The sequence below is a fragment of the Aphelocoma coerulescens genome, chromosome 2, assembly GCF_041296385.1.
Source record: "Aphelocoma coerulescens isolate FSJ_1873_10779 chromosome 2, UR_Acoe_1.0, whole genome shotgun sequence".
In the NCBI taxonomy this organism is placed as follows: Eukaryota; Metazoa; Chordata; class Aves; order Passeriformes; family Corvidae; genus Aphelocoma; species Aphelocoma coerulescens.
In genome coordinates, this window is record NC_091015.1 from 127,378,820 (window position 1) to 127,404,823 (window position 26,004).

General features: G+C 35.3%; 1 protein-coding gene across 3 annotated transcripts in view; it reads right to left on the reverse strand.

The window, feature by feature from the left end:
* The window catches only part of RB1CC1 (RB1 inducible coiled-coil 1), a 72,419-nt gene that overhangs the window by 13,410 nt on the left and 33,005 nt on the right, over positions 1-26,004 (reverse strand). For all 3 annotated transcript variants that reach the window (XM_069004738.1, XM_069004739.1, XM_069004737.1), the window contains exons 6-16: positions 25,676-25,878; positions 24,089-24,524; positions 19,949-20,119; positions 17,975-18,159; positions 16,853-17,039; positions 16,691-16,772; positions 15,789-15,850; positions 14,675-14,778; positions 12,160-12,286; positions 4,066-5,981; positions 95-254 (exon numbers count right to left, since the gene is read on the reverse strand). In XM_069004738.1, coding sequence (XP_068860839.1) covers positions 95-254; positions 4,066-5,981; positions 12,160-12,286; positions 14,675-14,778; positions 15,789-15,850; positions 16,691-16,772; positions 16,853-17,039; positions 17,975-18,159; positions 19,949-20,119; positions 24,089-24,524; positions 25,676-25,878 — 3,633 coding nt within the window. The remainder of the gene's footprint in view (positions 1-94; positions 255-4,065; positions 5,982-12,159; positions 12,287-14,674; positions 14,779-15,788; positions 15,851-16,690; positions 16,773-16,852; positions 17,040-17,974; positions 18,160-19,948; positions 20,120-24,088; positions 24,525-25,675; positions 25,879-26,004) is intronic.

Sequence of the window (26,004 nt, forward strand, 5' to 3'; positions counted from 1 at the left end):
CACAGCAAAAGAGAAAATGCTACTCTAACTTCAAAACACCAAAAGAACACAACTGTCATGGGAGCAAAAATAATTTAAAAAAAATCAGCTTTACCTGCTGCTCTGCAGTGAGAGATGTCCTGATGTTCTGCATTTCTTCATTCTTTCTTTTCTCTTGCTCTTCAAGTTGCTCTAAGAACTTCATTTTTTCTTCCTGAAGCTTCTCCTGAAGTTCAGCAACTAAGCTTGATTCAGCAGTTGATTCAGCAGGAGGACTTAAAAGAAATGTTTAGGCTTTAAATTTTCAGCATATACCGAGCCCCACAATAAATGAAATAAGCACACACGCAAAAAGTGAGAAGTTTATTTTGACACATTATTTCTGAAATATTTAGTAAGTACTGTATTACAATTAAGCCATTACTAACTTCAATTCTACTTTTTAATCATGAGCATCTCGCCAATTCTTACTCTCAGCCATTATGTTTTCTCAGTATAGCACACTGGCTTTAACTTTGAAGTTTTGTCGTGGGGCAGAACTTTTGTTTATACTTTTTTCTAACATAACAGAAGGCGTGGAAAGTGATAAAAAGAACAAACAACGATCGACTTCATGAAGATGCTTAGTATGTCAAAATGCAAAGCCTTCAGAACTATCACAATGAAAACAATTCAGCAGTAAATCCGATGTTAAGGAATCCAGACGTGAAATTCCAAACTCTGGACTGCAGAACCTGAAGGACAGCACTAATGATCGTGAAGGAAACCATAAGCAGTCACAGAGGCAGGAAGGATAATGACCTTAAATGGCTTTTGAAACAATGCTACATAGGCCTAATATTTTTCAGCACTGAAGCAAAAAACTAACTGCACTCTTCTCTGTTTTGGCTTGAGTTATCAAGAATCCCCCCTGGAGAACTTTAGAATAGAGAAACCCCTTTTTTGGGCAACATTTCTGAAAAAATGTATTATTTAAATTTCCGTTATTCATCTACACTAGAATCATACTTAAACCATATTGACATTAAAATTAATCATATTTAGACCCAAAGCTCTTAGCTGAACTGTGCCAAAACAGGAATCATCTGCCTTTCAGATGGGCTGCCTGGACTACTGACTGCAAATGACAGCCAAGTAAAGGATACTGCTGTTCTGCAAAAGATGCTAGCACATTACCAGTTTTTATACCTCGTCACTGTAACAGGCAGTAGGGTTAGATATTTAATCTGCAAAGGTTTTAACAACTACAGCAACAGTGACAATGCCTAACGTTATTGTTTTCAAGATACCAAAAGCATATCTCTTCAGATTGGGGTTTCTTTGCAAGCAAACATTTGCACTATTCTAAGATGACAAAGGATGTACTTAATAATACTGTTACTGCTCTACCACATGGGCACATACTGAATATACAAACTATTGTGCAGCAGCTAAGCAATCAAAAAGCCCATAAGAAGCTTTAAATAAAAGAGTTCTGAAAGCCAGCTGAAGTTCTTGGAGTGGCTAAAAAGCCTTTGACATTCTAAAAGTCAGAAGTAAGATAAGCAGGGAAAAGAAAGTCATGAAACACTCAGGCAAATCTTTCTTTGTGCCACTGAGAAAACATTTTCATGCTTGATTAAATTTCAGTTTATTTCTAAATGAAGCCCAGATAAGAGAGAGAGAGCATGTGCTCTATGGAGAAGCTTCACTACTTATGATGGTCTGACAGAAGTGGCTGGAAGATACCAAAGCAGTAATTCAGTTTTCAAAGCAGTTGGGACTCCTATTTCACTTTTAACACTCTTTACAGTATTATAACTCTTTTAACTAACCAGCAGAGTGCTTCAAATTGCTTAAAAACAAATCATTAAAGAAATTGTGGCTTTCAGTTGGCTAGTACTACACAGTGTAGAAAGAGTAACTAGAATTACAAGTGCATTGCAGTTTTATTATCTTTCCTAATCAAAATTACTTCGTTTTCAGACACACCAAACCCCATTAATTTTTATACCATGGTAATGCATGGATAGCAAACCTTTCTTGCCTCTAAATATTTTTTTTTAGTTTTCATGGAAGTTCAAAAACTAAATTCCTGACACCAGTGCAATACCCAGGTCAAATTTAACAATCCTTTTCTCTGTCTGCACCTTCTGAATGGCTAATATAATACTAGTCTTGCAGAAAACAACATTTATCTGGCAAACATGCCAAATAAAAGTTGTTGTTACCATTACAAGTTAACTGCTAAACAATGAGTGAGGATAACAAATCAACTGAGTTACCGACAGCTTAGGGTTTTAGGAATTCAAAAATCAAACAACTAAACAGTGACTTTGAAATATTAGGACAGATTTACTTAACATGTATTCCCTTTGGAGATAAAACAATAGAATGTCTTGATTCCTAGAGAAAAAAAACTAACAGCAGAATAAAGGCATAAAAACAAGCCTTAGGAGGCAAAATGTATTTCAATGTCACACTAAAAATTAAATTACTTGGCAAAACTTGTAACAAACTAACAGCACTTCTTTAGATTGAAGCAGATAGTATTTCTTTGAAATACATTCTATGTTTTATCCAGTTTGGATAAGAATACACACAGCTGTGCTCAAAAGTTCAAATTTAAGTGTAGGTGGATTTTTAAAATGTCTGATGACACAGCTACATCTTTTTCCTGTTGAGTCAAGTTCTTCAAATTTCTACAATGCGTTAATACACAGAAAAGGAAAAGAACACAGAATTTATCATTTTTCTTCTCATTTCACTATATATCATTAAGTGAATATTTTCTTCAATTAAGAAGGGCTGTTCTTAAGTTTCATTATATCCCGATCTTAATTCAAAGAAGCCGTATTATCTTGATGCATTTTTTCATACACTGACATGCAAACATAGACACTAAAACAACATCATATAATGATGGATTGCTCCCATGTGAAAATCCTGAGGTAGCAGACAATTCCAGTGAAGCAGATATTCCCATTTCCCTTAAACTATGCTGTGGGACTCTGCATGACCACTCCTCTCCTACCTTTTTTTGTTTAACATTACATTGATATTTGAAAGTTAAAAGCTAACTGAAGTCTGTACTAATTTTTTGCAGTATTCTTGCTTTTATGCCGATTCTGTCCACTTTATTGATCTTTTCCCATTTCACATACCTAGTATAGCCAAATACCTGGGAAAAAGTTCCTCTATTAAAATGTTCTACAAACAAGATCTATCCAGTGCGTTGATTCACACTACAAGAACATAAATGACAAATGCTAGCATTTAAAAAAAAAATTTGTTACTAAGCATTGGTCACATTGAAAAATTTTACTATTTCCATTCTATAATTTCATCATCTAGGCTGCTGGCAGGCATTACAAACTGCTAAGTACATAAGAGGACACAGAAAGAATAATTCTATGCATTCTTGGCAAGGGAAAAATATATTTTTCTTTTTAAAATGTAAAATCTCTGCAGAAATTAATGAAGAAAAACAATGATGTTAGGATGTTCTTTAAGATTATGTTGCACCCTTGTATTTCATTATGAAGCTCAAACTGAAGGCCCTAAAATATGTACGTGGGGCAGCAAAAGTTAATGGAAGTCCATGTAACCATGGCACAGTTCTCAGTCAATCCTGTATAAATTCCCACACAGGTTTTCATGCCACCAATCTCACTAACCTGGTGTACAGTTAGCCAGTAAAGAAAGTTATCAGGCTAACCTAAAAGCCAGCCACTGCATGTTCTCACAGTGCCAAGACCAGAGCAAGGATGGGAAAGGAGAGAGGGGCTGAGACCAGAAAGATCAGAATTTCAAGTAACTTGCTATTGTGGAAACACTCCTTCAATGTAACATTAAAAGAATGAAATAGAACAAACCCTCATTGCTGTCTCAAAATAATACTGTGTTACATATTTTACAGTCTTTGAGATTAACTACAGCCATGGGAACATCACTACCTGGAAAATGAAAGTAACTTGTGTAGAAACCAATACAGATAATCACTATTACAAATACAGAAATTTTACTTACTGGATAGTGTGTCATGAACATACTACATTGACTACTTTAAAATACTAGGAAAACACAGTAACTTAATTCTTACAGTACCTCCGATTCACTTGCATCTCAAGTTGTTGTATTCTTTCCAAAAGCCCTTTTTCAGCTGCTTCCCTCTGTAATTCAAACTCTTTACAAGCAGTTTGTACTGCATCCTCTTTTTCACAATTGAGCTTCTGAATGAGCAACTGCCTGTCTTGCTCTTGGTTAGATACTAACAGTTCTTTCTCTTCCTTTAGCTTATGGATAATAGCTTCATATTTTTCCTGCTGCTCACAGAGAGACAACTTTTCTGTTTTTTCCTTCTCTAGGGCACTCGTTTCCAACTCTAACTTACTCTGTAGTTCTGTTATTTGCTCTGAAAGTCTTTTTTCTGCCTCAGCAGTTTTTTGATGAAGAAGCGTTACTTTATTTAATTCAGTTCTAAGCAAATTTGATTCTTCTTCATATCTATTTACTAGCTCAGAAATACACTGATCTTTCTCAATTGTCATCAGAGTCCTTAGTTCTGATAAGCCCACTTGATATTCATCACTACTAATTTGTATTTTATTGTTTAATTTATCTATCTCCTTTTTTAAGCTTTCAGTTTCCTTGTCAATTTGAGATCTTAAGGTCTCTTGTTGCTGGTTTCTGCTTTCTTCCAAAAGAAGCTTCATTTCATCAGTTTCTGCCTCTTTCAGGGCAAGTTCAACTTCTAATTTGCACCTCAAATCAGACAGATCTGAAACCTTGAGCTGTAACTCTTCTACTTGTTGTTGTTTCTCTTGCATAACTACGTCATGAGATTCCTGCATTTGTTCAAGTCTATGCTGGTTCTCTTTTTTTAATTTATCCAAACAGTCCTTGTGCTCAGCTACAACCTTCTCAAATTCCTGTAAATGCCTGGCTTGTAGGTTGCTTTCCAGTTCTTTTAAATGGCTTTGCTCTAAACTCTCAAGTTCTGCCCTCAGGAGTTGTAGTTGCTCTTTGTTTTCAACATGAAGTTTTTTCAAGTCTTCAAGTACTATTTCACGTGACTGTCTTAGTTCCTTAATTTCAGAATTTTGTGTCTCCATTTGGCATTCCAATTCAAGTAATTTCTGGTCTTTTTCATTCTGAAGGCAAACTACAGCTTCTTTCTCATTTTTTACTATTGCAAATTCATTGTTCTTAGTCTGAAGAACTTCCTCAAGGCCTAATAGGTCACCTTTTAACTTTTTGATTTTCTTTTTATTTTCTTCACCATCCTCCAATAATTTATTAATTTTAGTTTCATATTCACTCTTCAAACATTGTAATTCATTTTGATGTTTATCATTTAGTGTTTTTTCAAGTGAAAGTTTTACCTTCTCAATCGTATTTACTATTTCTAAGGAAGTACATTTTAAAGAATTAGAAAAGTCACACTGTTCTTTTTGTACAAGTGTTCTGAAATGGCAGAGATCTTCCTTTATACCTCTTAAATGTATCTTTGAGTCTTGAGCAATAACCCTACACTTCTCCACACAAACACTGAGAGAAGCATTTTCTGCTGAAACATCCTTTACACAAGAACTTGTATCTTGCATACGTCTACTGTCTATTGCATTGATAACTGAAGAATAAAGAGATTCCACCATCATTTCCGGGCTTTGTGGGTCACTTATTACATTAGGAGACACTGGATTTTCTTCTATTACAAATTCATTTACTGCTGACATAAAGTCAGATTCCGGACTTTCTGCTAATGAATCCAAGTCTAATGATCCTTGCTTAAGAGCTTGCTCCAAGTTCGGATGGGCAATAGTTTCAAAATCAAACGTATGAGCATCAATGCTGTCTGGAGACAATTCTTCTAATGGAGCTGGGGGACACACAGGAGGACACAGGGGACCCTGAAGACTGAGTGATGGAGGAGTTCTTGAAGAGGTAGCAATTGCGGTTCCTGTAGTACTTTCTATCCTTGGTGTGGTAGCAGATTGTGGCGATGCTTGACTATTGGAGGCCTACAAGTTATAAAGCAAGAAATAAACACTTAAAGTGATAAGCAAAACTGTTAATATTAAAAATTAATTTAAAATTATCAGGCAAAACAAGAACTTAAAAAAATCAGCCTTATTATTTGCAACAGTCCAAAATATGTACTACTAAAACTTAAGCAAAAATTGCAGAAAATCAGGGAGATCTTCCATTAAGTTTCAGAAAAGCATCATTTGTAAACACATAAATACTAAATGTTCACCTAGCCAGAAGTCCTATGTAGAGTGCACCCAACTGTATCTTACCAGTCAGAAACAGGCTTTGGTTCCTAACAGCCTATTTATTTCAGTTTTCCTAATAATTTTGTTACTAAAACATTTTTATTCTATTATTGCCAATACTATTATTGAAAAAGCAGCCATTTTTAAAATACACAACTAAGGTTTACAAAATCTTTACTACAACAAAACTGTTGTATACTAACATATCAAAAACATGTATCAATTGTTCTGCATGTGAATGTAGAACTAGTACAGTACAATGAAGGGCACATTCTAATTAAAAGCAACATTCTGACTTTTCAGAATGCAAGACATCACAGCCAGATTGGATTTTTTCCCCTTTCATGTGCTCCCATCGCTCCCAATTTTAGTCATTTTGCCTTTGGATACAACCAAAACTGATTCTGTAGCACCAGATCCTTCAATATTCACCTGCAAAGCTAATGGTTAGAATAATCACCCAGAATAATCTACGAGTAACAGCAGCTTGTGAATAAACATCAGTTAAAGCTTCTCCACCTTCATAGAACTGTCCCCAAGAAATTCTGATCAGTTGCAGTGATTTTGATCCTTAAAAGGTTAAAAACTTAATTAATTAGAAAATTGATTTGATTAGATAACATTTTAAATCTCATTATCATCAGTTATTGTTTAATACTATACCAATTATAAAACAAGATCTCCAGTTCCAGTGCATACCCTGCTCTGACCTGCATGTTCGAAGATCAGTCTCTGGTATTTCAAAGACATCATACATTTCTATATATTTCTATATTACCGTGGAAATTATACTTCAAGAGAATACTGCTGAAGTTTTATTTATCATAGCTGTAATAGTTGTAACTCAGGCCAAGTTACCTGCACTTCTGTGCACCTGCAATTCAGTAAAACTCCATTCTGAAATGCTTTAAAAAATAACTAACATCAGCCTTAGAGACTATGCAAACAGCCCATGTTCTGGGATGTTCAAGCTTTTTGTATGTAACAAAACTCAATTTATCTTACAGCATGATGTATCTGAAAGATATATTCAGTTACAGTTTTTCTTAACTTCACAGTTTAATAGATTAAACACAGTAAATTTACTGCTTGCAATTTTTTTTTGACAGAATAAGCAAAGTGTATAAAGTCTTCTTCCTTTACTACCTTTATAACTACCAGAACCGGGCACAAATAAATGATCAGCCTATACTCCTTTAGTATCTTATGCTATCACTTATTATTTACAACAAGGAATATAAAAGCCCTAATGCCAACAATACACCTGTAGATTCTTAAGACAAAAATATAAACCTTAAGCTTCAGCAAGTGCAGAACACATCCTAGTGCAAGCCAAAAGCAATGTACAGCCTCAGTATCCACCAAGGATGCATTCCTGAAAAAGTTTGTAATAGGAGGGATAGTGAAGCAATTTTTCCTAGGAAAATTACAGTGAAACACACACAGTTAAAATACATAAGGCAAATATCTGTGACACACAGAATTAAGGCATAAGCACAGGATCATCAGGATCACAAACTGGAACAGATGCAGAGTTTTCTGAATGTATCAGTGCTCTGAAAGACATCAGGTGCATTGTCTGTAACACCATAGCTCAACCAATACCTGCTCTTCCATCCTTCATCACTAAGAACTTGTTCGATTTTATTCATCTAAGAAACGTGACCATGTTGAAAAGAAACAGTTGCTGAACAAAAAGTCATGGGAATCTTTCTAGAAGAAAATTCCTCTAAGATGTTCAGTCTGAGTGTTGGAGATTTGTTGCTGGTGCTCTTCTTCAAAAAGCCAACACTGCCTCCAGCTGATAATTCTGGGATCCTGCTCGTGCCTCTTTCCCAAACCATCCATACTGCCTCCATGTGTTTAAAATGTGAGTCTAGTGCTTTTTACTATGTTAGTTTTCACTAAGGAAATTTCTGCCATCCATCGAATTTAGCCACTTGACTGGTGACAGTTAGTGGAGCTTGACAATAAATGTTCAGCAACAGAACTCCAAAAAACCCAGAAGCGGCAGACTTTGATCTACTGCTGTATAAATTGCCATTTTTTGCTTTCTCGAGCTTTTACAGTGATTGGAACTCAAAAAGAGACCCTATCGTCCTCTGTACCACACAAATGTTCTCTTAATGGAGATCCAGCGTGTTTAACAATTCTCGCTGTGATTTAAGAAGAATCTATTTCCAGTTTCAACACTTATCTGTTTAGCAGAGTTGCATTTGCACCTCAGCTTCCCCAGCTTTTACATCTTTATGAATCTAAATCATACAATAATTTTGAAATACATTGTAAAAAAACCTTGTGGTCATTGTATACAAAATACTGTATTTATGAAAAATGAACAGGACATGAGACAAATAAAAGGAAATGCTCCTTTTTAAATGATTCTATTAGCCAGGTTTAAGCATTTCCCTTGGGTTTAATTTCAGCTTGTTATTTATTTAAAAAAACTTTCAAAAATAGATGTTGAAGGGTACTCTGTATGCTGATACATGCCTGGGTTCAAAGCATGCTTCAAGTGACAAACATCTACCATTAATAAACTAGAGGTTCAATAGTAACAAAAACTAGCATCACAGCTATTAATAAGCACACTCTAAAAAAAGCACTTTAAAGACTTTGAATATGGGAAAGTCCTACAGAAATCCATATGCAAAGGAAAGATGGTGTCTACAAAATAAATTTTGGCAACCCTGCAGAATCATCCCAGAAGGTAAAGAGTAAGGACGTACCATAAAGAAAAAACAAAAATAATTGTCACTCTGTGGAACAATAATGAACTCTGTTTCCTCATGACCTGGGGCTGTAACATGCTACATGCCTCAGCAGTGGCTGCTGTGAGCTCGGTGTCTCGTGAGCGTACCAGATCACTGCTTAGAGAAGAGTTAAACCCCACATTTTGAGTGGCTGAAACTATATAAAGACTTTGTTTACTGTTGCTCTTTCCGTGAGAAGCCTGTGCCTGCCATCTAGTCTGTTTCCAATCTACAGACAGCAATGTATGCACGTCATCCACTAATTTCTGAAATGACAAAGGAAGAAGAGTCAAGAGCAAACAAGAAAAAAATAAAAGAAAAGAAGAACTAATTTCCAGGTTCTCAGGTACTGCAGGATTACATGCCTTGTTCTAATTATGTTACTACAAAAAACATAGGGAATGGGGCAATTCTCTGAAAGATTACAAGCAGTGTTTCAATTTCAAACTCATCTAGAAGAAATGGTAGGTTTATGATCTGATTTGAAAATCCAGCTTCTCTTTTAAGAAAAACTTTTAATACCAAAGGATTGCATATGTTAACTACCTACTAACATGGAGAAGACACCTTAGTCATCTTACCCAACTCCTATGGGCACCTTAGCTTTTCCTGGACATCTTTAACCCAATTGCTGATCTTCTTAAACTTTGCATTATGAAAATAAGAGGGCACAGCAACATCTTTGATATGAGGCTATTAAATTACAAAGAATAAGCAGAAAGTCTTAAAAATGAAGAGGTTTCAAAGTATTAACAAATTAAACAAATACCCACAACGTTGTCCTTTAATTATTCCAATGTAATACTAAAGTAAAAAATAATCATTAACATTCTATGAACTTGAAAGCTGAAATAGTAAGAGTTATAGGGACACTTGGAAAGAAGTACTCAACACCCCCAGTAAGGTATTTGATCTCCTCTGACTTGTTCTTTGCTCGCTTGTCTGCAGTCACAACTTTTCACTCCTGCCTAAAGCAACTATTAAAAGACAGTTGCTGGAGCTGATGCAGTAGGATGAACTTCCATTTGATCAAGACAGAATTCAACTGCTGCACTACCAGCTACCCGGGGAAACTATCCCAGTTCAATCTGAAGAATCAGGCTTCTGCTGCCACTGGTATGGAAAGGGAAACGCTGTGGTTGAATGTGTGTCCTTGGTAGAGTACAAGAGTAATAATACGGGCAACACTCAACACCTGCACAGTTATTGCCAACTCTGCACCAAGTTGGGAGGATTTCTCAGTTCACAGCCAGAACACGTGGCTGCATGAAGATCTACGCATCTTCAGGACAATTGTTACATGTTTGCTCATCCTTCTAATTATTTACTGTGAATTCCCAGCAATACCAAAGATAAAAAAAAGGAACATTTAAAAAATTACTTCAGTAATTCAACACAGGCAAAAGTAGTATAATTTAAAAACACACTTCTATATTATCTTAAGAGCAAAGCAACACAGAGAAAGACCTTGCGTTTTTCATCAAGTAGTAACAAGAACACTGTCTTTGAAAAGAAAAAAATCACTGACAAATCTGTTTGCTCCAATTCCAAAAAGAGTTCAAATGAATCACTGAAATGACACACAGAGATGGGCATTTTCAAGATGACATCATGAATGGCCCAGCTTTGACTGTGCAATGCAATTTACTCTAAGAAAAGAGACAATTATCCAAATCTGTCTAAGCATCTGACATTTCTGTGTAAGTGAAGAATCCAAATTGGTCAAACCACAGCAAAAGAAAAGAGTGGGAAGAATATTTTCCTGATTTGGCAAACATCTTTTTCTGTACTGACAGAGACTGATAAAAAATTCTCAGAAAAGCATGTCTGAACAAAGAAGGAGAAACTACAAATACGTTAAAAAGGCATATTTCCTGTTTATTTTCCAACAGTTATTATGCGTATTTTTAATTAAAACTTAAATTTCACACTCTTCTGACATTGCAAACCTTAGTGAAAAAATTAATTCATCGGAACAACTGTCACTATCCTGGTTTCTTACAAGATAAATTTCAGGATAATCCATGATGGGAGCGAACTTCTATATTTTAGAGCAAGGTCTGTTGTAAGGGCACGTTCAGAAAACGCCAAGATTTCACAGAATTTTTTTATTTCCAGCAATTTCAATGGCTAATACAATGGTCAGGCCCTAATATTCTTATTCTTAATTGCTGCTCATTTGAAAAACAATCTTCATAAAGAGAGAAAATAGCTGGGAAATTACTTAAGTGACACACCTTTTCTATGTTACAGAACAAAGAGCAGTCCAGATTTCGTATTTTACACAAATAAAAGATTTCCAATAAATCTCCTGTCCAAACCCCAGAGAAAAAAATAGAGAGAACTTCATCTCACTGGGTATAAGCAGGAAATTGCTATTCAAAATTAAACACGCCCATAATCTTAGCTGTTACATAAGATGCTTCCAGTCAGCCAAGTGCATACAATTTACACCACAGACCATAGCACAGCTCCTCCCAAAAACCTACTGATTTTCTACAGCAAAAGAAACCCAATTTGAAGCAGTCAACTTCACAAAAAATCTTAAGCATTGCTAAATTCACGCAGAGTTTCCCGGAGAGAGGCCACAGTCAGAAGCTAAAAGGAACCTATCTGGTGTATTATGAAAGTTAGAGGCTGCATGCACAGAAGCAAAAGTGATTGGCAGAAACACAGTTTCTAGGGGAAGGAATCTGTTTGACAGGCAGTGAAACTAGGAAGAGATCTTTTTACCATCTGTTCCTTCTATACTCAAAGAAAAAGACTGCACAACAGCCAACCAAAGCCCTAAAATCTTCTTAACTGCTTGTGCCAAAAGGACCTAAGAAACAATGCAGAAATCTAGAGAAGTAACAAATTCACTGAATACAAACTAAAGCAATGCAGGCAGAATGCACACATACTGCAGACAAAAGATTTGAAAATTATAGAAAACAAAAATATAAACAGTGCAATTCTATTTCCACAACATCTGTGGAATACAACTATCTGTTCAATATTCTTAGAATATTTACTAGTTTGCAGTTAGAAAGGAAACTTATGCAGTTAATCTTTACATCAGGAAAAACAAAGATGCATTCTAAAGTGTTTGATAAAACAATATTATGAAAGTATTCTACTGTTTTAAATATAACATTCTCTTTATTATTGATAAAGAAAAGCAAAAATACCTTTTGTTCATTCAGCAGGTCTGTAATGGTTTGTGACATTTCATCCAAACTCTGTGCTGCCTTGACCAGGTTATGTAGAGCACGTACATGCTGGTGAAGAGGTTCAAAGTCACAAAGTATGGGAACCCTTAAAAATAGTACAGGATTACTTTTTTTCCACATTGTTAGTTTAATATTCCAATCTATTAAATTATTATATGTATATTTCAACAACATTAAGCTTCCCTCTGTATAAGGTCTGTACTTAACGTAAGGTCTTAATTTCATTTATTTTATAAAGAAAAAAAGTCTACTAAGACCCCCTGGTATTTGTGTTTAAAATGAAAAACTTGGGAGCTTTTAAGGAGTGCATAACAATAAACACAATGATGAGCAAGTAATTCTAGTCTTTCCTCCCAAGGAAAACACTTCCCAGTAGTACCTAGAGTTACAATGACAGTAACAGAAGTGATTAAATCTCTAATTGAAGCACTTCTGTTTGCAAATTGCTCTATTCTTGTCTCCAGTTGGATTCTCTCCAATCCAGCTCTTCCTTTGAAGAAGCAATTAATTTTCTACTATTTTATTTCTGTGATAGGTAACCTAAATTAAACAACTGATTAATGTGTCGTGATCACATTTCAAGTGTTGCAAGATAAGCTGAAAACATGAAGTAAGAGTTCATTTAAACTAACAATACAGTAAAAGCAGATTAGGCTTCAATGTATTCTGCACTCTCTATTCAATATACAGGGCAAGTTGCATCCAGTGTGTTTTTGTAAAATTAAGATTTCTATTAATTGCTCAAACACAATTTCAGAAGATTGAAGCACAGTAAGTAAATTAAAACATCATTTTAATTATGCAGCTGAGAGGTTCAGTGCTAATAGAAAAGGACTCTGTGCTGGGCCTCAGTTTTGTTTATTGCCTGCTCTTTACATGTTAAATGAAAATACCAAAGAAAGTTCTGTTCTCAAGTTTCTTCTGAGATCAGCATCTACCCAAGGTGTATGACAGCTTTTGCCCACTGGAGTTGCAAGTTCACCACTATCCTCTGTATTTTCACCAAATGCAACCCCGAGCCCAGAAACCACGAGGAATATGACATAATCCCACCTCTATTGCCATCAAGTGGAAAGCTATGTCACTACAATTCAAACCAGCTAAAACATCTTAGTCAGTGATTGGTTTTCTGACAAAAACAGGGTAAAATTCTTCCTGAACTCAGTAAAAACCTCCAGGAAGGTTGTAAAATTCTCACAAATCAAAATATCAGGCAAACATTAGGAAAAAGATCCTACAGTTGCACTTTTTTCCCCACAAAATTGATGAGGAGCAAGTCTAGGAGCACAAGAGAAATTAAAATGGTACATCAGCTATAACATGACCTATGGCAAATCCACTGTCAAGCTGACTAAGCTCACTACACTTGTTAACTCCACCAACACCACCATAAAGATAGACAGGAATTCTGAATAAAAAAAAGAATGCCAGTCCAAAATACAGGTGAAAAAGCAGTGAATTCAGCTCATGCCTTATGCACCAATAACAGGTATTAGGCTGACACCATTGGTGAACCTGACAGATGGCAGCAAAGCATCGTCCTCTTGCATTTACCTTTGTAAATGCAATCCCAGCTTTTTGCCTTGGGGGCAAAAAAACCAAAACAAAACAAAAAAAAAAGTAATCTCAGCAAATCTCTAACTGCAGATCTCTTTTAGGAGAAGGATGATGATACATGCAACATCTGAATGTGATCATACTGATAGATCTCCCCTCCTAGGCAGAACAGAACTTGCCACTGCCCATTTCTGGCCCATTATTTTAGTTGGTATTTCTCCCCCTTGACTGCTCTGAGTTTGGAACCTCAGGCTAACAGTCCAAAGTTCCAGATAAGGAACTAATCCTGTAAATTGCTTGTGAGACAAACCAGTAGCTTTCCTGTCTGCATATGCATGTCTGCCTCATGGTTGGGAAGTAAGAAACATATAAATAGAGCTTCTACTCAAAATGATGTATTTCCATAGACAGCAGAGGCACTTAAGAGAATACACTTTTTAGTAAAATCAGTTTAGTAAAATCAGAGAAAAAGTAGTAATTGAATATAGAAGATCTCTATGATCTCATGCTGAGCTAAAGACATTTATTTTATTTCCTCCAGAACACCACACAACAAAGAGCAAAAGAAAAAAGGATCAAATCTCATTCTGATCTGACAAAACCTAGTTATGAGTTTATTTCAGTTTAAAACTGATGATGATTTGTTTTTTTTGCTTTTAGCTATGAGGCAGCTCAAAGGAACACTCAAAATCCTTTACATCTCAATACAGAATAGGTATGCACAAATCATCAGAGCTTGAGTATATAATGTATATGCATTAAGTCAGTGAAGTTCACTGCTTAAGAATGGTAACAGATCAGAAAATACCCTTGTCTGTTTTTATGGAAAATGACTTAAGGGGGTAGAAAACTGATGGGGATGGGACCCCCAGGAGAGTTATTTCTGTAACACACAAAGTGTAAAAAGGTGCTTTACCTGAGTAATGGCTGTACTTCTGAAGGACAGAAAGACTGCAAAAACTGCAAGTCACTCAATGAGATATCTGGAAGCTCACTGTCAAATCTGCGAGGTTTTCGTGTCTGCAAAGAAGATGTTAATTTACACATTGTTGTAAAGGTAAGTATTAGATTACTAAAGAAGGATTTAAAAGAGCTTCATAAATAACACAGAAAAGTTAGCAGTAAACTGATCTCTTTCTCAAAAGATTTTTAATTTTTAAGAAACCATGTCTGGTCCTGTTCCCCTAAAAAAAACCCCTTACATTTGTAATGACTAACTATCCATAGTGCTTGGGCAGCAGTAGAATAGAGTATTTCAGTTGGAAGGGACCCACAATGAGCATCTAGTCCAACTTCCTCCCTACTACCAAGCTTCATAAACATTATGGACATGTTTATAAGTTAAGGGATAAGACATGGCACTGAAGATTTATTGTGCTGCTACACATACAAATATTAATTCAGTTCAGTATTTGAAACATTGAAATGAGGAGTGTTCTTATTTTCAAGTACCCTTTAAATAAAACACAGCTGCAAAGGAAAAGCTGAAAAGGTTAAAAAGGCGAAGTGAGATGGCAACATTAGAATCAGGGAGTTAGCTTGCTTCAATTAACCAAGCTATATCAAATCAAAGCTAACAGGCAATGCTTAATTACAATGCCCTCATGTTATCAGCCAATTATGAGACAAAAATGCTTCTCCACTCATCCAGTGATTATCAGAAAACATGGAAACCTTTTACTTGCTTTTACCATCCAATTAATTTTATTGTTCTATTATTCACAAGGCAATTAGATGAACAAATTATTCCTCCTCGCTTCTTTTTTCTGACCATTAAGAACAGGGTTTTTTTTTCAATACCACAGACTAAAAAAAGACTGCTAAAAAGGAGAGTTGACATTTCCTCTCCCACTGCACTGTTACAAACCAATGTTAATATAGGTCACCTGAAATGGCAAGAACACTAGCTGCCAGATTTTCATTTGTGTCACAGCAATGTGAAAGGCATATAGCTTCAATGAATTAAGCTCAGGTTTTTAATTTATGAAACTATATAGAAATTAAACAAACCCAAATATATGAGTACATACACAAAAGGATGGAGGCCAGGAGTCAAGTCCTCTAAACAAACGATTCCTTAGAAAGGACTTCCCTGAAGAAAAAACACAAACAAACAACTTATTTAAAGGAAGAAATGCAACATTGTCTCAAGAGAAACCAATTGAAGTTACTGCAGTTTAATAGCTGAAGTACATTTGAAAGAACTACTACTTATATTGCTGATTACATAAAATTGCAAATGACCACAGAACATCAGGCAAAACCCACCATTCAAGCAGAACTCCCTTCATGGAAGCCTCTTTTTCCTTAATGTTCACACAGGCAAAAGCTTCAACTTATTTTTGAAATTTTCACTGTAATCCTCCTCATCGCCTTTCCAAAAAAATTTGATAAACTTTTGCTCAATTTTCTCATTTTATCTGTCTATTCAGAACATAAGTTGCAGACTTTGCAGAGAAAGTAATCAGAATTCTTTGAGCAGAATCCTTATTTTTAATTTTTTTTTTTCAAATACTTCTGGTGAAGGTCTTTAGACATGGGTCTTAGTTCTTAGATTTTTCTGGAGTAGTACAGAGGAACTCATACCAGGAGTCAAATATTCAGTAACAGTTTTAGAAGTGTTATTTAAAAGAACAATAAAGCTCACAAAGTATGTTTAAGCACAAACTGCATTCAAATGTGATAATGAGAAATCTTATGTTTTACAAACATTAATCACAACTTTCATGTTATTTTGGATAATCTATATGAAATAGTTAAATGATTTTATTGATAGAAAAATATTTTGTTTGTAATAGACCAGCATGCACATCCTACTTAAGTAAATTTTTTTTTTCAGGTATTGAAATTAGAATATAATGAAAATATTTTAACTACAAAAACAAGAGATATACTTCAACACAGGTCAATTTCACAAAGACAAAGTACTTACTAAAGAGTTTACCAAAAGATTCCCTTTTTGCCTTTTCAGCTTCATATAGATGTTTCCCATCTTTTATTAAAGCACCTGCCCACTGTGAAAGGGGAAAATACGTAGTTAGTTGTAATTTATATGCTGATACAAAGGTTTGGTCACAAAGTTTTATTTACTTACCTCCCTGTAGTGTTTTATGAACATTTTTCTCCTCACAACCTCAACAACAGCTAAACAGTACATCTGAGGAACAGTGCTGAGAGCCTCTACAACTTTGACCCTTTCTAGGAGCTCTGTTACAAGACGAAGCAGTGCTTGTAGTTTCTCTCCATCTTGGTCAGCATGAAGCATTACAAAACAACACCACCTACAAAAGCAGATTACACTTTAGAAGATCCCATCTTAGCAATTTTTTTTCTCATTTAGATTAGATTAGCAACATGTCTGAATGGAAATGAACAATGGATGAAATGAACAATGCCATCATTTCACATGGGACAACAACAAGCTAACAAAGTACCAAGCTATTCAGAATTCAGTAGTCACCTTGCAGATTTCCATTAGTTTCTCACAGTAGAATATCCACATTAGTGATCAAAAATGAACATCTACCACCATTTGAGTTAAGACATTGTTTTTGACAAGTTCTTAAGCATAAATAACCTTAGAAATAGTAATAATACAACTTTCTCCAGTAGAATTTTAAAAAGCTGATACATCCTGAGAAAAAAAATGACTACTTTTTGTTTATAAATCTTAAAAATACTTATTGAAAAGCTTTAGCAGGAGGTATTAAAGGTCGGAATGCTGTCAAAGAAATAGGAACACAACACTGCTTGGGAAGTTCACACAACGTACTCACGCACTACAAGCAACAGCCCTTGGAACACAAATTCTCATATCTTGTAACTGCATCTTCAATTCCCTTAATCATACAATCAATAGGTAGATTTCAAGCACAGACACCAACATAATTAAACCACAGGGTAACTACTGAGAAGGTAATCAACTGGTGTGCTTGAGGAGAAACATTACAGCAACTTTGGCACCAGAGAAGACGTAAGGTGGAGGTATATCCCACAAGTAATAAAAACATATAAAATTGCTTTTATTGACAGAACTGAAGCAAAAGTGAAACAACAAATAGAAATGAGTCAACATTAAGCAATCAGGAATATATACTAACAGAGACACTACAAGATATGCACTCTTGACTTTTAGTAATGATTTCCTTAAGACACACAATCCTTAAACACCTTGCTGCAAGTGGAAGTAACATGAAGTTGAAAAGTTTTAACTTACTTCAGTCTGACTTGCAGATTATTTGCAAGCTCCTGTTTGGCAGTGGTACATTTCTGTTTAATATCTAACAGTTTTCTATGATTAGTTAACATAATCATCAGCTGATTTGCATGACTCAAACACAAATCAGGTAGCACAGAAGGATCTTTCAAGTTCTCAGCTCTCTTCTGATTTGCCAAAAATCCCTGGAGGAAGAGAGACATTTGTTACACAAGCTTTGTGACAATCAAAAAGCATGAAAGTGATACATCTTCTCTAAGAATGCAAGTATTTTAACAAACTTACTGCAACCATTGAGAAGTATAACAGAATGATATATGAAGAAAAAGCAAGTGTCAAAGCTGCTTTCTTTCCATTCTATAATCCAGTCCAAACCAATCTTGTTCTGTATTTCACTACCAAATAGTTACCAACACAACCCTAATAGAACTTTACACAACTAGCCAACACCAGTGAAAGACCACAAAATTTAATGCAGCAGAAACATAATTACTAGGATGGAGGGGATCAACCATCATTCAAACTTCTGCTAACAACCATCTTCCTAACTTCTGGCATTTGCAAGATTTGACATCAACTTAGAGCATGTTCAAGACTACTGTGGGCTAAAGAATTTGTATTTCTTGCATAAAGAAATTCACACATGAATCTAGCTCTTCTCGAGAGCCAAGATCACAGCCACACATCTTATTTGCATGCAGAATGCACCCTTACATCATAAGTAAAGGAATAGACAATTTATAAAAAGAAATGGCAAGGATGAAGATTTGAAAGTTGAAGTCTCTGCCAAGTCTTGAAAAGGTACAAATTCTAAATTTACAGTAGCATTTAAACAAGGTGACGAAGTCTCTTTCCATCTGACTGTTAGGTTTTTCACTCCAAAGTGGGATTGGTAAACTTGAGGTAGGCTCTTCAGCCAAGTGAAGAAGGAAAAAATAGCTAAAAGCACCGCTCACAATATAGGGCAACCAAGCACAGGGATGGGAAGACTAGCTTAGCCATCGCGCTAAATTCCCTTTGATTTAGCACTGGCCTATAATATGAACACCGAAAGACCGAGATTTAGCACAAACTTGCTTCCAAACTTACTCATTGAATTTTTCTGGAGACAAGCTCCACTTTTAAACAATGCTGACAGAAGTACTGATAGCACCCACCTTTACATACCAGACCAAAGAGGCAACAGGGAGCCGGGGTCCTACACAACTCTCAGCCCAGCATTACCCTCCTCAAAAGAGGAGGGTCTAGCTCCCCTCCCCCCAAAATTGGGAGGCAAGATGGATCATTTATTCCTACTAATAATATACCAGTGTGCAACCAGGAGTAAAAAACTCATGCCTTTCTTCAGAGTCCCAGCTCCAAGGTCATGGTGAAAATCTGAACATCGTCATGTATTGCCAAATAGACCTTGATTTACTTTCAGTAGCAAACAAGGCATTAAAGGACAATCTTAACTATCAAGTTAACTGAAGCTCTTTACAGAAACTGTATTTAATAAAATAACTTTCATATGACACTGGAGTGTTTTTTGAAAATAGGAGCTACATATTTGATATTTAAAATAGTCTTTAATTTCTTATCACTTAAAATTACACTGTTCAGTGAAGGCACACTCCTCTCTCTCCTCACTACAAGACTGATGATCAACCATTAACCTGTTCCCTGATCTTGTATCACTGAGTGACAAATTACCAAGAATTCAATATTCCCTTCAAAATTGAAACTGACACACTTAATTCTTGTTCCGTATATCCAAGCAAAGTTCTATTTCCTAGCTGTAGCTTTAAACCATGTGAAAACATGACAACACGATGTAAAAACTGCCAGTATTTAAATGTCAAATTATTAGGAAATAGCATCTTATTGACCAACCCCAATGGGATACGTTGAAAACTATCTTGCATAATCACATGCAAATGTTCCATTGTAATTTTAACAGCATACACACATGAAAAATCTACAATTGTGTATTACCTGAGCAAGTTCTTTTTGTTCATTCACCAGTCTGCTGCAGCTTGCTATCATCTGGTCCAATGCATAGAGTCTATCCTCAAGACCTTTAATAGCCTTCATGTTCTGATTATCTAGTTTGGCGATAGTTTGGCGACATTCTGCCAGAAAGGGTTGGATGATCCTTGGATCAAGCTAAAAAAAAAGTTTATTAGTTGTTGACACACTGAAAGGTGATTTAATTTAGTTAAATGAGGTTTTTTAACCTCAATTTTTTTTTTTTAATCGAATGTGTGACTACTTCTATCATCTGTTTCAGAAGTCTGAGTAAATGAGTATGTGGATTCTGTATCACAGCACGAATTTTTCTGAAGTATTCCAACCAGACCATCACTGAAATCTGAATCCTTACAAAGGGAAGAGACACTGGTTGAGGGGACAAGGCGAGGTGCAGAGGGAAGAGGCACTTTATAGCTAATGGGCAGTTTGACCTGGGATAGAGTCCATACGGCTACAATCAAAACCAATCATGAACGCGACTCAATGGAAAGTGCAGAAGGGAGGGTAATGAGAAAAAGCTGCAAGAACCATCAATCTTTTCCCACTAAATAAATGTTTTAACTAACTACTTAGACAAGCAGATAATTTCCAAGCAACTGGAAAAGACCCCATAGAAAAACAGTATAGTTGTCATATTTTTAGCTAGAGGGTTTTTTCCCTAACAGAAACACATTTTAAAAGTTATTTCATAATATTCCTTCATAGACCATTGTCCAGAAAGAAAGAAGTATTTGAAACATTAAGAGTCTACCAATGTCCACAGATATTAAGGGTTACTCTTCAAGCTTCACTGTAAGAGTAGTAAATTAAAATTAAGAGTTCTAGAAACAACATAGGTAAGTAATTGCAACATCTTATGAAGGTCAGTGTAGTGTAAACCTGCAATATATTAGTCATGAACACAGTAAAAACCATTAGGTGTTACCAGAAGATGAACAAATTTGCCCAAATTTATCCAAAATGCTTATGGTATTTTCTTATATGAGAATCTAGTGAAAAGGATGCTATTTGTGAGGTCACATTGGCTGCCACAGCACTGGCTTCTTTCATCAACATGCAGGTTTTATCCCACTTACAGAACACACAAATCAACCTTCAAAAAAGAAAGCATTTATTTGACTCAACAGTAACATAAGTAAAAGTGTTTTTCCCCTCAATCTACCACTTAACTAAGTTTTCACACACAGCACTTCAGTCTGGAAACAACCTTCTTGGGTTCTTGGGGGGGGGGAGGGAGAGAGGAATCTGGGGAGTAGAAACATTTTCAAATTAAGGAGCACCTATAAAGAATAAATCTTCCAGTTACTTCAAACAAAAAAAAAGAAAAAAACCAACCAACCAACAGCTTAATGGGAAAGTACCAAAAACTAGTAATTAGCCCAGAACTCCTTAGAATAAACAACCAGTGCAGTTATTAATGTGACAAAATGCATCCAGATTCTCTGAAAACAAAGGTTAATTTTTAGTATTTGATGTCTTATGAATCTTGGTCTTTTCTCAAGTCACTTGTCCATCTTCAAGAAACAGAAGTATTTAACCAGATTGATTTTACAGGATTCACTTCACCGCCACCCTATTCAGGATTACTCCCTGTGACATCCTGAATTAGTCCACTGCAGCATCCAGAAGAGTTTCTTAACAAACAAAATACTGAAGAACAATATGGTGGGGTTTTTCTCTTTTTACCTTCTTAAACTAATGGTGTTTTATCTCTTTTTACAAAGAATGGCTATTCCTCTCATTCTTTTCTAGCCTGTTTCCTCCATCCACTCTTTTCATCCCGTCTTTAGCCTAATTGCATCTGCAGGATCCAGCTCTACTTTCATTGGTAGATAATATTGCTCTCCTCATCTTTTCAAAGTATCTTCCTTTTCTAGCCTCTTACGTAAATGGCAACAACAGCACTTAACAAAAACATCTGGTTAGCTCCTACTTACCCAGTGCTTTTACTGTAGCCTAGGTTTCTGCAATTAGAAGTGTCATTTTGTAGAAACATCTAGAGGCTAGAACCATCCGAAACTTAGCAGCACTCTGTGCAACACACCAGTTATGCCACGACTACCAGTAACAAACGTATAAAGCTCTTACTCTGGTGCTTTAAGCTTTCAGGAAAATCTTACCTGAATTCAGTTTTTCAAATAAGAAGTGCAATCACAAACCATTTGTATGGTTCATATTTCCAAGAAGGAAAGGGCATGGGGAAAATGCAGTCAAAACCATTTTTAAAAGTTAGTGCCATTTTATTCTATTATTCTAACATTTTTTATACTAGAGTGTCACCGCAAACTGCAAGATATTTATTTAGGATTTTCTTTTCCTTTTCAGCAGCAGCCCACTTCTGTTTTCAACTAATTCTAAATCAATGGTAAGTAAAGATGCAATCCTTTGTCTGTGCTGCTATCAAAACAGAGTAAATTAATGTTTTCCTAAGGAGAATCAGGAACGCTTTACTTCAAAGCTTTGGGGTTTTTTTGTGAATCAAAATGGACCAGGACTGATCAATAACAACTGCTCTGGTGAGTCAGAATACTCTGACTGAAGCATTTTCCCCACCTGCCAATTCTGCTTATGTCAAGAACACAGAAAGAAACTTCATTTTTTGCAGGTTCAATCACAATTTTTCACCATAAAAGTTGACTAAAGTAACAAAACAATTACAACAGTCGAAAATTTCTGCCTAATCTTAGATAAGACAAGGACAGAATAGACAAACACAAGACAGCACCTCTAAAACACGTGGTATGTGTCAGGTAAGACTACAAGCTGACCAAAAAACGTAGAGTATGTACTTAACCAAAGTGTTCTTTGCATTTTTGTGTCTTTTGGATCACTACAGTTTATTTGGAAGCAATTGTTTAATGTCCATCTCTTCAAATACTGATTTTTAAAACATACTACATTTGTGTTCTGTTAATATTACATAGAAATTGAATTTATTGTCTCACAACCCACCTAGTGCGTTCTGTTGCTCCTGTTTTAAAATAGTAGAAAGTACCTTACAGCATTAACTAAACAGGAGAGAGGACTGTCTCAGACTTCAGCAAAATAGGAAGTCTTTTACAAAATCAATTATTGTTTTCACTAAAGAAAAGAAAAACTTGTCATGTCCAATCTTTTCCTTAGCCTTTTCTGTACTACTAAAATCTTAGACAGCCCCTAATATTAAGCCAAATTCTCCAATTACTTTTAAGACACAATTGAAATATCAATGTACAGAACCAGCCAGACCATGATGTTCTCTACAACAGGTGGGTTTTAGAAATCACTGATTCAGTCTTCCAGTCCTACCTTAGAGAGGAAATAAAGTGTCAAAGACAATATAAATTGTTTCCTTTGTTCAACCTATGTCGTGTTGCAATAGTATATTATACATACGAAAACAAGGCTAGACAATGCAAGAAGTATCAGCTACAGTGAAAGCAAATGAAGGAAAACTATAGGCAAAAGAATTTTAAAAGGTTTTAATGCTCACTGATTAAAATGATAATTTTGAAAGTAAAGTGAGCACTGTTGTATTCTTCCAGCAGAAATATAAACAGACTGAGCCCTTCTGAGCACATCTGTATCAGCTAATAAAGAATGCAGAGATATAGAATATAAATTTATCCCAATTGACCATATGAATTTGTTCTATATTTTAATAAAGGCTTATCTATTTTGAACTCAAAGAACATTAATTTTGGTCCAGGAAAATCTTTACTTTTATTATAAACATAGTTTCTATGAAAAAGGCAAAGAAATAATGTACCACTTTGCTTATACACTACAAGAAGTTTTTGGCTTTCCAAAATAAATGGCTAGCTGAGAAATAAGCAAGATAACAAGCATTCATTGTAAAATTATGTATCTTCCTAAAGATCAGATTCTTAACAAGCATTCATTGTAAAATGATGTACCTTCCTAAAGACTGGATTCTTAAACTCATAAAACACTTTCCCCACACTTATCCCTCCCCGGTCTCTGCTTTGGCCTTCATTAAGAAAGTTATCTGAGAAATAAGTTACAAAAGAGCTGAGTTCAGTCACTTCAAAAGCACCTCTATCTGGAAAAAAGCAGCAGCATTCAGTGGAATGTAATTTGATTTTTAAAAAATTATTAACTTACCCTGCTCATAGAATCAAAACATTTTCTGACCAGGGATTCAACATCATTAGGTCTATCTTGAACATTTATCCAGTCTAACAAAGACACATTGAAGGTAGGCTGATCATCATCTTTCAATTCTACTGACATTTCATTGTCCTGGACAGTAGCATTTTGACCAGATTCCTTATCATCTTTTACATTTTCAGGCTCTGGGCCTTCCAAAGCTGAATGTTCAACTGACTTGCAAAATGACGCTAACATTGATTTACTGTTCACTTTAGATATATCAGGATAAAGCACCAATTCAGCAGATTTCCCATCCTCAGTTTCTTCACTTTCTGCTCCTCCGTGTTCAGGTGAAGAATCCAGTCTTCCTAAACACTCTCTGTAACTATGTCTTGTCAGGCACTCCAGCAGTGGTATCTTGGCCATGATAGAAACAGCGGAACCCAAGCTTTTATTAAGAAGTGAAAAGAAAAACCATCAATATTTAGAAGCCAACACAACACAAAATCTTAGCTAAAAAAATCGCAATATGAACTGCTATTCATTTTAGAATTGAAGCAGATTTCAAAGTTATTTTGCAACTACCCTTTAAAACTACTGTGCTGAGTACCAACATCATGGAAAGACAGCTAAAGAAATCAGAGTTTTTGCTCTTTTCCACTGCTGAGTATGACATCTTCTAAACTTCCACTCTTATTGGCTACATTGCAATGAAAAGTTATAACTCAAAATAAAAGTTTTAAGTTATATTGCAATGAAAAAAAAGGGTTTGATAAACTGAGTCACACCCACTTTCTTCTTTGTTTAAACGCACATCCGGGACTTATGTTTCCTATGACATGGATATCAATGTTTATTATCAAAGCTTTGAGTGTTCTCTGTCTGACTACTTTTGCAGAATTTGAATAGTTTCTATTTGGTAAAAGCTATGAAGCTCAAGGGTTTTTTTTAAAGATAAAATATATTTATGATTTTTTTAAGTGTCCAGTATCTATGTATATTCTGCAAAGAAAAGCACTCATAGAAACACCACAACACTATAGTGCAAAGATGTGAAAGATTTTCTTTGAAGTAACACCCAGAGTTTGCAGGACACAAGTACAGACACACATACACACACAATATATATATCTAGATACATGCCCCCCATCCCATTCAAAGGGATACAAATTCACTCAAAAGTTTGTGTTATGACTTCATATTTTCATCACAGATTGTACTTCTTAATATCAGTTCAAGTTATTAAAAATCAATTAATTCAAAAGTGTAAATAGGTATTTAAAAATTCTAATGTCTAAATTTATTATCTCATTTTTTGTAGTGCACATGTGGAATGACTCCAGCTCTTAAGCAGCTGTTCATTAACAAGTTTATCTTTCACATAATTCAATACAGGTTTCTTTGTGCTGATAAATGCAAGGAAAAATGTCAGTTAAAATAGTAACTAGCACAGAACAAAAAGAACACTCTCCATGACACACAATCAAACAAACACATGCTTGTTTAATCAGAATAAGCACCAGACATAAAACACTTAAAAAACTAAGTTTAAAATAGAGTAAATTTAGAGATTAAGAATGAATTTAATAGTAAACCTACTGTGTAAGTTTCAATTTGATATCATCTATGGACTGCAAATAGCTTGAATACACATTTTCAAACTTGAAAAGCAGCTTTTGATAAGAGTATGTACAATCTTCCAAGTTGGCCATTATGGCAGCCCAGCCTTGATGCTGAAGATGTTCATCATGTACAAGACCTTCACAAAAGGAGCAAAGCTTCTTGGCAACCTCATACATTTCCTGAAAAAAAAAATCATCAAAATACAAATCAAGCTATTGTTGTAACTTTATTGAAGATTTTAACATAAAAAGTATGAAATTTAGATAGCTCAAAAGTTGTACACCTTAAAACGTAAAAAAAACCCT